The 11,973-nt window shown below is 43.0% G+C and overlaps 1 protein-coding gene across 3 annotated transcripts in view; it reads right to left on the reverse strand.

Annotated features, from left to right (window-relative positions):
- RFX4 (regulatory factor X4) overlaps positions 1 to 11,973 on the reverse strand; it is a 208,174-nt gene that overhangs the window by 164,096 nt on the left and 32,105 nt on the right. For all 3 annotated transcript variants that reach the window (XM_006170358.2, XM_006170357.3, XM_006170356.3), the window contains exon 2: positions 6,962 to 7,048. In XM_006170358.2, the coding sequence (XP_006170420.1) occupies positions 6,962 to 7,048 (87 nt within the window). The remainder of the gene's footprint in view (positions 1 to 6,961; positions 7,049 to 11,973) is intronic.

Here is an 11,973-nt window from a genome sequence, read left to right on the forward strand (position 1 = left end):
AAATCTAACCCAGGCGTCTGTAACAACAATAATGCTTCTGACCAGGTACAGTTTATTCTAGGAACGAAAGATCAGCTTAACATTCTAAATTCAGTCACTGTAATTAGCGAGATTAAAAGAGTAAAGGAGTAAAGCACATAATCATCACAATAGATGCAGAAAAGGTGATAAAATTGAACATCTACTCAAAAAAAAAATCTTTCAGTAAATCAGGAATAGATGAAGATGTTTTCAATCTGAAAATGACTATCTACAGAAATTTACAACAGCCGTCATACTTAATGATGAAACATTAAAAGCCTTTCCCCTTTAGGTTGGGAACAAGGTAAGGCTATCCACTTTAACCATGTCAACCCGACACTGTGCACTAAGGCCCAGAAAGGAAGCAAAACTACAAAGATTATAAAGAATACGCATAGCTATCATTAATCTTGGGCGACATGATTGTATTCATAGAATATTCAAAAACACAAACTCACAATTAATCAACTTAGCAAAGTGGATGAATAAAAAGTCAGTATCTTAAAAAAGTCAATTGCATTTTCATATGCTAGCAATTAATAATTAGAAAAAAATTCATGGCTTACATTGGCCGTGAAAATCAATTACCCAGGAAGAAACCTAAAGAAAGATATCACACTGAAATCTACAAAACTCTGCTGAGAAAAATTAAAGAGGATCTAAATACATGGAGATCTAATATCACACATATAAACTGGAAATCTGATGTTAAGATATCAGTCTTTTTTTTTTTTGGAGAGGTTTTTGCTATAGGACGCGTACGCTCGCCAGACAGACAGAGACAGAGAGACAGAAAGTGAGAAATCACCCCCTGGGGGGTTGGCCATGCTGCAATCCCTTCTCCTCCATTCTCCTCTTGGGATCTTGGGCACACACGCACACGTGCCCGGCGTGAGTTTAAGCCACCAGATCGGGGACTCGAACCACGGTCGACTACGTGGGAGTCCAGCGACATAGCCATTACGCTAACTGCTGGTCCCAAGATGTCAGTCTTTCCCAAGGTTATTGTAGATTCAATGTGATCCCACTACAAAATCCTAATGGATATTTTTGTATATGTGAAAGGCTGATTATAAAATCTATATGGAAGTGACCAGCAGTTCGCGTAACAGCTATGTCACTGGACTCCCATGTAGTCGACCGCGGTTCGAGTCCGAGACCTGGTGGCTTAAACTCACTCCGGGTGCGTGTGCGTGCGTGCCCAAGATCCTGAGAGGAGAATGGAAGAGAAGGGACTGCGGTGTGGCCATCCTCCCTGGGGGGGTGATTTCTTGCTTTCTGTCTCTATGTCTCTCTCTGTCTGTCTGGCGAGCGCACGTGCCCTACAGTGAAAAATCTCTCCAAAAAAAAAAAAAAATACTAAAAAAAAAAAAAAATCTATATGGAAAAGTTAAGACTGTAGATGAGGGTCAGTTGGTGGTGTGGTGGTTAAGGTGGCTGGTTTCTTTCTTTTTTAAAAAAAATAATTATTTATTTTATTTTATTCATTCATTTATTTATTTTTTAGTTTGACCAGAGAGAGACAGAGGGTGAGAGTGAGAGAGGAAGTGAGAAAGCAAGCCACCAGATTCAGGACTTGAACCCTGGTCAGCCATGTCCAGCGCCTTAACCACCACGCCACCTGCTGGTCCCAAGGTGGCTGGTTTCTATATGGTTAACCGCACAGTTTGAGTATAGGACTCAATGGCTTGAAAAACATGCTGAGTGCACACCTCATAATAAAAAAGGCCATATATGAAACATCCATAGCTAACATCACACTTAATGGTGAAAGACAGAACTTTTCCTAAAGATCAGGAGCAAGACAAGGTGGTCTGCTTTCACCACTTCTCTTTGAAATAGTACTGGAAGTTCTACCAGACTGATTAGGCAAGAAAAAAAAGACAACAAATTGGTAAATAAGCAAAATATTCTCTGTTCACGGAAGACTTTACATGTAGAAAACCTCAATGATTACACACACACAGCAGTAAAAATTAATAAATTATGCAAAGTCACAGGATACAAAATTAACACATAAAAATCAAAAGATGTTAAGAAGACAATTTCATTTACGATAGCATCCAAACTAATACTTAAAAATAAACTTGACTAACTAGGCAAAGGATTTGTACACTAAAAATTTAAAACATTGCTGAAGGAAAGTAAAGACACCAAGAAATAGAAAGACACCCTGTGTTCACAGGTTGAAAGATTTAATATTATTTAAGATGTCAAAACACCCAAAGGAATGTACAGATTCAATATGATTACTATCAAAATGTCATTTTTTAAGACAGAATTGGAAAAATTCATTCTAAAATTCATATGGAATCTTGGGCCAGCAGGTGGCATGAGGTTAAGGCAGCGGCCACAGCCAACTCCACAGTTCAAGTCTTGGACTGGAAGCTTGAAAATCATGCCTGATGTGAGTGTGTGTGTGTGTGTGTGTGTGTGTGTGTGTGTGTATGCTCAAAATCCCAAGAGAAGAAGGGAGAAGGGATTACAGCATGGTTATCTCTCCTGGTGGGGATGGTGGTGATTTCTCACTTTCTCTCCTCTTCCCCCCTCTGTGAGTGCACCTACCCTATAGCAAAACAACAACAACAACAACAACTAAAAAGACCTTAAATAGCCAAAACAATATTGAAAGATAAGAACATTGGAGGCTTCACATTTCCTGATTTCAAAACTTACTACAAAGCTACAGGGTGGTTCTAGAGTAAAGACACAGATATAGGAGGACCAAGTGGGGCACAGTGGTTAAAGTGTCTGGTTTCCCATGGCTGACTGTGCAGTTCAAGTACTGGACCCGGTGACTTGAAAAACACACTGGGTGCATGTGTGGGTACCCCCAAAATCTTGAAAGAAGAATGGAGGAGAAGGGATTGCAGAGTGGCCATTCCTTCCCCACTTCCCCCTTCCCCTTGGGAGTGCTTTCTCTCTGTTTCTCCAGTGAGCACACACTCCCTGTAGCAAACTAGAGAGGAAGGAAGGAAGGAAAGAAAGAAGAAAGGAAAGGAGGAAGGAAGGAAGGGAGAGAAAGAGGCCTCTTTTGTCCCCCCAAGGAAGGAAAGAAGTTGTCACATAAAGACAGACATATAAACCAATGGAATAGAAAGTCCAGAAATAAACTATCACATATATGATCAAATGAGTTTTGACAAGGGTACCAAGGCCATTCAGTGAGGAAAGAAGTCTTTTCAACAAAAGGTACTGAAAAACTGGGTATCTAGGGACCAGTTAGCATAATGGCTATGTCGCTGGACTCCCATGTAGTCAACTGTGGGTTGCATCCCAGACCCGGGGGCTTAAAATTCACACCAAGCGTGTGTGCGTGTGTGCCCAAGATCCCGAGAAGAGAACAGAGGAGAAGGGATTGCTGTGTGGCCATCCCCCCTGGGGGGTGATTTCTCACTTTCTGTCTCTCTGTCTCTCTCTGTCTGTCTGGCAAGCGCACACGCCCTATAGCAAAAACCTCTCAAAAACAAACAAACAAACAAACAAAAAAAACAACTGGGTATCTAGAGGTGAAACATTGAAGTTGGACCCTTAGCTAACTCCATATACAAATATAAACTCAGAATGGATCAAAGACCTAAATGTAAGAGCTAACACTATAAAACTATTAGAAGAAAATATAAGCCAAAAGCTTCATAATATTGGATTTCACAGTAATTTATTGGATATGACACCAAAGGCACAGGCAACAAAAAATAAGTAAATTGAAGTACATCAAAATAAAAAATTTCTGTGCATTGAAGAACACAAACAGAGTGTAAAGGCAACTCCCAGAATGGGAGAAAATATTTGTAAATCATGTATTTCATAAGAAACTAACATCCAGAATACATAAGAACCTCCTACATTCAAAAACAAAACAAAACCTAACAACTTGATTTTTTAAATGGGCAGAGAACTTAAATACACATTTCTCCAAGAAAGATACACAAATGGCCAATAAGCACATAAAAAGATGTTCAGCATCGCTAATCAGTAGGGAAATGCAAATCAAAACCACAATGAGATAACACTCCATACCCATTAGGACAGCATTACTAAAAACAAACCAACAAACAAAACTGAAAATAACAAGTGGTAGCAAGGTTGTGGAAAAATTAGAACTCTTGTGCATTGTTGTTGGTGTAAAATGGTACAGATACTAGGAAAAGCAATTTTTAGATTTCTCAAAATATTAAACATAGAGCTGACTTCACAGCCTAGAGGTTAGGGGAGCTGGATATCACATGGCTGACCATGGTTCAAGTCCCAGCCCCAGTGACTTGAAAAACACACTGGACACATGTGCATGCATGCTCCAGATTTCCATGGGATGGAGAAATATAGAAGAGATAAAGACATGACTATCTCTCATTGAGGAAATGCTTTCTCTCTCTCTCTTCCTTTCTCTGTCTCTCTCTGGTGAGCACATATGCTTCTGGCAATTAACCAAAAGTCAACATAGAGATACGGCGGTCCGGTACCTCCACATCTGCATATACACCCAAGAACTGAGAGCAGGAACTTGAGCAGATATTTGTGCCATGTTCATACGAGCCTTATTTACAATAGTTAAAAGGTGGTGCAATCCAGGTGTCCATTAATGGATGACTGGTTGGACAAAATGCGTTCTGTAAATACAGTGGAATAGTATTCAGCCTTAAAAAGGAAAGAACTTCTGATACATGCCACAGATGGATGAAACTTAAAGGCATTATGCTAAATGAGATAATCCAGTAACCAAAACACAAATACTGTATATGTCCACTTACATGAGATACTTACAGTCATCAGAAAGTACAACAGGCAGAAAGTACAATAGTTGCCAGGGACTAGTGTAAAGGGGAATGAGGAGTTATTGGTTAAGCAGTATGGGATTTCCATTTAAGAATCTAAACAAAGTTCTGCAGATGGACAGTGGGGATGGTTGCACAACACGATAAATGTACTTAATATTACTGAACTATTGACTTAAAATGGTCTAAAAAAGGTTATGTAAATTTTGCTACAATAAAATAAATCTTTAAAAAAATCAGACATGCTTTATTCTTTTTATTTTTTAAGGATCTATTTATTTTTTTTAAGAGAGATTTTTGCTATAGGATATGTGTGCTTACATATCCTATAGCAAAGAGACAAAGAGACAGAAAGCAAGAAATCACCCCCCCTGGGGGGGGTGGCCATGACACAATCCCTTCTGTCCATTCTCCTCTTGGAATCTTGGGCTCACATGCACACGCTCCTGGCGTGAGTTTTAAGCTACCGTGTCCAAAACTTGAACCGCAGTCGACTGCATGGGAGTCCAATGACATAACCATTATGCCATTTGCTGGTCCCAAGAATTATTTATTTATTTAATTCAGTTTGTTATTATTGTTGCTTAACTGGACCAGAAAGTGACAGATTCAGAAAGAAAGGGAAAGTGAGAAAGCAAGCCACCAGGTCCGGGACTTGAGCTGTGGTTAGCCATGTGGGAGTCCAACGCCTTAACCATCACACTATCTGCTGGCCCCAGATATGCTTTATTCTTAAAATCAAAAGCTTGAAACAACTCAAATATTCATCAACATGAAAATGAATTTGTAAATTGTGGCATATCCACACAGTCAAATATTACATAGAGCAATAAAAAAGAAAGAGCTACTGACACAAGGACATGACCTCATAGACATTATGTTGACAGGGAAGAGCTATATACAGCACCCCACTTAAATGAAGTTTAAAAACAAGCGAAATCAAAACGGAGGGATAAAAGAAAAGATAGCATTCGCTATTGACAAAGAGAAGATACGAAGAAGCTACCTGGGACTAGAAATGTTCTATGTCTTTTTCTGGGTGATCATTACCTGGATAGATATAATATTGTTTGTTTGTTTATTTATTTAGAGAGATTTTTGCTGTAGATTACGTGTGCTTGCTGGAGACAGAGAGAGACAGAAAACAAGAAGGGGGGGGGGAAGGGGGCATGCCGCAATCCCTTCTCCTCCATTCTCCTCTCAGGATTTTGGACACAGAACAAACACATGCCCGGCATGAGTTCTTTAAGCCACCGGATCAGGGACTCGAACTGCAGTTGAGAACTGGGGAGTCTAGCGAAGTAAACATTGCGTCATTTGCTGGCCCCATTAGTGTATCTATTACATTTCTTCACATGAAATCTATGTCCTTATGTTCAACTAATCGCAATTTTATAAAATGAAGTAAGACTGTGATGATAAATAGTTCCAAAAGGGACTCTGGAAAGAGGCTGTTGAGCGCGTCTACCCACCACCATGCGGAACTGTGGAGCAGAGAAAACAGCATGAAGGCGATGTATACTTGACCTACCAGTGTAGAAAGACCTTTGACCCTGCCTGAGTGACATTCATGATAGGCTGCCCACCCTTCTCAGTGCTCAAGGGCAAGTACAAGCCCCAAGTGATCTGCTCTTAACGTAAGCCCCAGTCTGACCTACTCAGGGAAAGGTGTGAACATGAGAGTTTACATCTTTCAGTTTTGTGTACGCCGTCCCCTGAACTCCAGTTCTCTAGTCCAAGATCCACGGGAAATTTCTGCTTTCTGATCGCAAAGACATTTCTGACTCTAAAACAACAATCTCAGGACACAGCTACTTTAAACCCACATCTATGGCGAACCGGGCTTTCCCCGTTCACAGCCCACGCTGACCCAGCAGAGCGTCACTATAGTGGTCTTAGGGAATACAGGTTAGCAAGTCAAGGTGCAGGTGTAGATGACGGATTTGTAAACAGCAAGCTCTGTAGATGGCCTCAATTTCCATGTCCACCTTACTAGATTCCACTTCCTGTGGACTGTTACAGGGAGTGCCTGGGGTGTTTCAGAAATGTCTAGAGAGTGTCTTGTTGCAGGTGGTTCACCCCACGTAGTAATCAGTAATCTAGAGGCATTATCCTACCACCCAGGTATTAGCCGTGTCCGGGACAAATGAGTTTCAAGCACTTACTTTCATCGTTAGAAACATTCCCCAGAGATGTGTGGCTGGAATAACGTTTGTTTTCACTTTCATTGAGACATCTTTCAATCCAGCTCTCTAAAACAGAAAACAGAAGAAAAACCGTAACATGATTGCTGGAGTTTGTGAAGGGACAGGAGCATGATGAAACACATCAGATTTCATTGCCTGTCAGCTTTAATATCACATCTGCCCAGATGAGACTTGCATTTCACAGGACACTCCATGCATCACTGTTGGTAAGACCTTCCTGGGTAGTTCGGAGGCAGAATGTCCACTTGAAGCCCTACTTAGTCATTTTTGGTCAAATTTTACTGATGGAAAGCCCAATACTAGCAACTGAGGATATTTCTCTCTCTTTTTTTTTTTTTTGCAAAGACTATATGTTCCTGAGAAGTCCAGTAGTTTGTAAAACAAAATTTGGTCACCTGAATCATTGGTAGTGGTTTGCAAACTTGTAAATTAGCAGCAGAACCCTTTCTTCAAATGAAAACAAAAGAAAAAGCAGATAAAACCCTGGGCCTGGGGCTCTGGTTTAAGTGGAAGAAGAGGGGGCAGGGAACCTTACAGCTCACCTCCCCTTGCCCAGTAACTCAGAGGGGGCTCTACCAGGCGCAGACTGAAAGCCGCAGCAGGAGAAGAAATCAAAAGCATTATGGTAGCAATGTAACACTTTTAAAACCCAAAAGACTGAGGGTTTCTAATCCAACTTCAAAGGCTGCACATGTACTTTTTACAATGTAGCAATAATGCTTATCCCATTTTCTAGACCACCCACTCACTCTTCATTCCTTCATTCAATCATTCATTTGAGATCATGGACAATACTGCTTGGTTTGAAAACATGAACGTGTTCCAGTGCAAGTAATACATTAGGGAATAATTGGAGCCCAGTCTCAATGTTGTGTTTCCCTACGCTCCATGTCTTCTATGAGAAACATTAGGTAAATGCAGAAAATTGCACTTAGTTGAACTGACCCCCACTGAAATACGCAACACACACACTCACACACTCACACCTTAAACACAGGCCAGCTTCTCCAGTTGCCTTCCAACATCTACTTCTAAAGGCAACCTTCCGGTCCTCCCCAAGGTGAAGGGTCGTGTCTACTGTGTATGTGTAGCTCCTAATCATGAAACAGGTGCAAAGTGTGCTATCATTTTTATTAGGTTACTATCTCTTTTTACGTGTCGCTGACAAAGTTATTCTGTGGGGTTTTGCTGTGCAGTTTTGCATAACATGGTAATTCTTTTTAGCAATGCATGTGCAAGGGATGTCGCAGAACTCACGGTAGCAAAGGCACTGATGCCGCGTTACCTTCTTTATAACACGGGACATTTCTTAGACACCTGTTTTACCCAGCCAGGCCCTTTATGTATGGTATCTCGGTGAGTCCTCGCAACCCTCTGAAGCAAGAATGTAATCTGTATTTTTTTCCTAGAAAGCAATTGAGGCTTAGAGAGATTAAGTAATGTGATTTCTTGTATATCAAAGAGCCAGAGCCAAGATCAGTAGTTAACACTTTGGGTGATCGTACTGTAAAAAGAAGCCACACTGACAGTAAGCTCCGGAGAGAGGGCGGAAGCGAATGCGAACGGCAGGGTAAAATGCTGGATTTTTGTTTTGTATTTTATGTCTCAACAAACTGCTGTTTTAGAAGCTGCTTCCAAAGTTGTAAATAAGTAGGGGAGAAATATCCACGGGGAGAAACAAGGGCTGGTTTGTTAAGAGAATATGGAAATCTGGTATTTCCAAACCACTTCCTGATAGCAAATGTGCAATGTAGAAACAGCTTGTAACATATTGGAGGCTGGGATGCACAAGGCAGGTGTTTGTCATCACACTGTATCCAAAGCACATTTGGTTACTCCAGAATCCTTTCCCGGATTCCCCAGAACATCTCCACTCAGATCTTCTCACCTCTCCAAGTCTTGGCACGTTTCTCTGGCAACAACTATGGCTGAGTTGGGGTGGTATTTTCTAAAATGTACAGCCCCTACCTCTGCCAAACCCTACCACCAAAGCTCATTGTCCCAAACCAGCCCCTGGTCTTCCAGTTTTTCTAGATAGGAGTGTACACTTAGTTACTCTCACACGCATGAGGACACGTTCTCTCTCTCTCTCTCTCTCTCTCTCTCTCTCTCTCTCTCTCTCTCACACACACACACACACACCTACTCCCTTTAATCAGAAACAGGAACTAAGGGAAACACACTCCCTCTTATCCATTTTGTCTGTGCCAGAATCAGACCTATTATAACCAAAGTGCTGGGGCTGGCAGGTAGCATGGTGGTTAAGGGGCTGGACTGCCACACAGTCGAGCATAGTTTGAGTCTCAGTCTCAGTGGCTTCAGACTCACATCGGGTGTGTGTCTGTACATGACCAAAATCCCAAAATCCCTAGAGGAGAATATAGGAAAAGGGATTGCAGTATGGCCATTCCATTCCTCCCCCTCCTCCCGGGGGGGGGGGGATTACTCATTTTCCCTCTCTCTCTCTAGGGAGTGCACACACCCTATGGCAAAATCTAAAACAAACAAAAACCCCACGGTCTTAGAAGGGCCTGTTCTTGCAAGTAAGAAGCTGTAATGATTGGTGGGACACTCTCTAAAGAACTTCTGCAACATTCGAGAGGGGCTGGCTCTAGGCACCAGGTGGGTGAAGAGAGTGCAGCACCCACACCCGGGAGTCCAAGCCAAGTAAGCTTTCCTGCCGGCCTCCCCCGCTGCTGACCACCCAGCCCTGACACTGGGGAGCTGATGGCAAGGGGACACGGAGGGGAGAGGGTGAGAAGTGTGCCCTGAAAGAAGACGCCTCTCAGAGAACCCTTTCTACCTCCTGTTGCTCCAGGAGTGACTCAGGTCTCTGACCCCATGGCCGATGCCTACAGCCACTCGACTAGCTAGCTCTGCCTTCTGGCCCACGCAGAGTAAGTCTGGCCTTGCTGGGAGTGGCAGACATGGGAAGATAGCCATCATGTTTCCATTTCTCTGGTCAAAGTACCCCACTTGTTCTGACTTTTGCTTGGAATAAATTGTTCCCACTTATTTTTTCAAAAAGGTAATTTATTATTTATATCTTCGATCCAAGAGAGAGAGGCAGAAAGAGGCGAGGGGCACCCCTACGAGGTCTTCACTCCATGATCCACGCCCAGCCCCAGTCAGCCCAGATCACAGGAATAACGTGAACCTATCCAGCATGTGTGGGGAGGTCCCAGAACATGAACCCAGGACCTTCCCCTGTGAATCCAGTTGTGTTACTGCTACACCAGCACCTGGCCCCTGTTCCCACTTCTTTGCCATCCAGTTCACCTGCTTTGGGCTGTCTTCCACTTAACCAATGTCCATGTGTACATGGTACCCGAGATAGACGCTAAGGGTCCAGACAGTGGTCTGAGAAGTGCCATGCGTGGCAGAACCATCGCCTCTCGTTCCAGACACCTGGAAGTCTCATGCCCTCAGGAGTCTTGCATTCCAGATTGCAGGGATATGACTCTGACATACGGAAACAGGCCAGAGCCTTGGATCCAAGCGCACTTTGACCTCTGTCTTCTTCCTTAACGGAGCCCTGAGCAGTGACATCTGCAACTCAAGTACCATAATTTGGGCTGCTAGTGTGACTAAAAAGGCCCAAATTAAGTCAAACATGAACTTTATGTACTTTAAAATCTTTGTGTTTTTTAGAGAGATTTTTGCTGTCGGGTGTGTGTGCTCGCCATAGAGGCAGACAGAAAGCAAGAAATTAACCCCTGGGGGCGTGGCCACATTACAATCCCTTCTCCTCCATTCTCCTCTGGGGATTTCTGGCACGCATGCACGCACACACGCCCTGTGGGATTTTTAAGCCGCCGGGTCCAGGACTTGAACTGCAGCCGACTACATGGAAGTCCAGTGACATAAACATTACATCATTTGGTGGTCCCAATATTTTAAAACTTCTTTTTTTTTTTTTTTGGAGAGGTTTTTGCTGTAGGGCACGTGCGCTCGCCAGACAGAGAGAGACAGAGAGACAGAAAGTGAGAAATCACCCCCCAGGGAGGAAGGCCACGCGGCAATCCCTTCTCCTCCGTTCTCCTCTTGGGATCTTGGGCACGCACGCACACGCGCCCAGCGTGAGTTTTAAGCCACCGGGTCCAGGATGCAAACCACGGTCGACTACGTGGGAGTCCAGCGACATAGCCATTACGCCAACTGCTGGTCCCAAAACTATTTTTTAACAATGACTTTCCGTCTTGCAGAGATCAAGAATTACTTGATAGATACATTGAATTTTGAATCAAACTGTGTTCTACCTTATGGATTTGTAGATTATGTGACTTAGAATAACAAAGGTCCCCGTATATTGAGCACTGCTTACAGGCCAAGTGTGGTGCAGATGTACCCTGTACACCACCAGACGCAACCCCATTACAGCCTGGTAAGGTAGGCGCTGTGAACGGGCACATTTTAGAGATGAGAAGTGAAGGCTGAGAGCGAGTGGGTGACTTGTCCTGTTACCCAGCTAGTAAGAGGCAGGGCCAGTACCCAGACTCACGTCATAATCACTGACTGAACTGAGCTCCCTTTTTCTCTTCTGTCCCAATTGTCCCCAGAACACAGTGCCAAAATTGCAGCATTGATTGCAGTCTACCTTGAATCAGAACTTTTCCTAAAACTCTATTTACATATTAAAAATTGTGCTAAATTCATTAACATATTTCCTCATCAGTCATTTTCATATGTAGCAGGCTCAACAGGTTTAGAAGGTAAACATCATAAGAGTGAACATTATTGAGGGACCAGCAGATGGCATAATGGTTATGATGCTGGACTCCCACATAGTCAACCACAGTTCGAGTCCTGGACCTGGCCTCTGAAAACTCATGCCGGGTGTGTGTGTGCCCAAAATCCCAAGAAGAAAATGAGGAAAAGGGATTGCAGTACGCCATCCCCCTGGTGGGTTCATTTCTCACTTTCTGTCTCTGTCTCTCTGTGTCGCTCTGGTGAATGCATGTGCAATATGG

This window comes from Tupaia chinensis, unplaced genomic scaffold, assembly GCF_000334495.1.
Source record: "Tupaia chinensis unplaced genomic scaffold, TupChi_1.0 Scaffold148234_1, whole genome shotgun sequence".
NCBI lineage: Eukaryota > Metazoa > Chordata > Mammalia > Scandentia > Tupaiidae > Tupaia > Tupaia belangeri.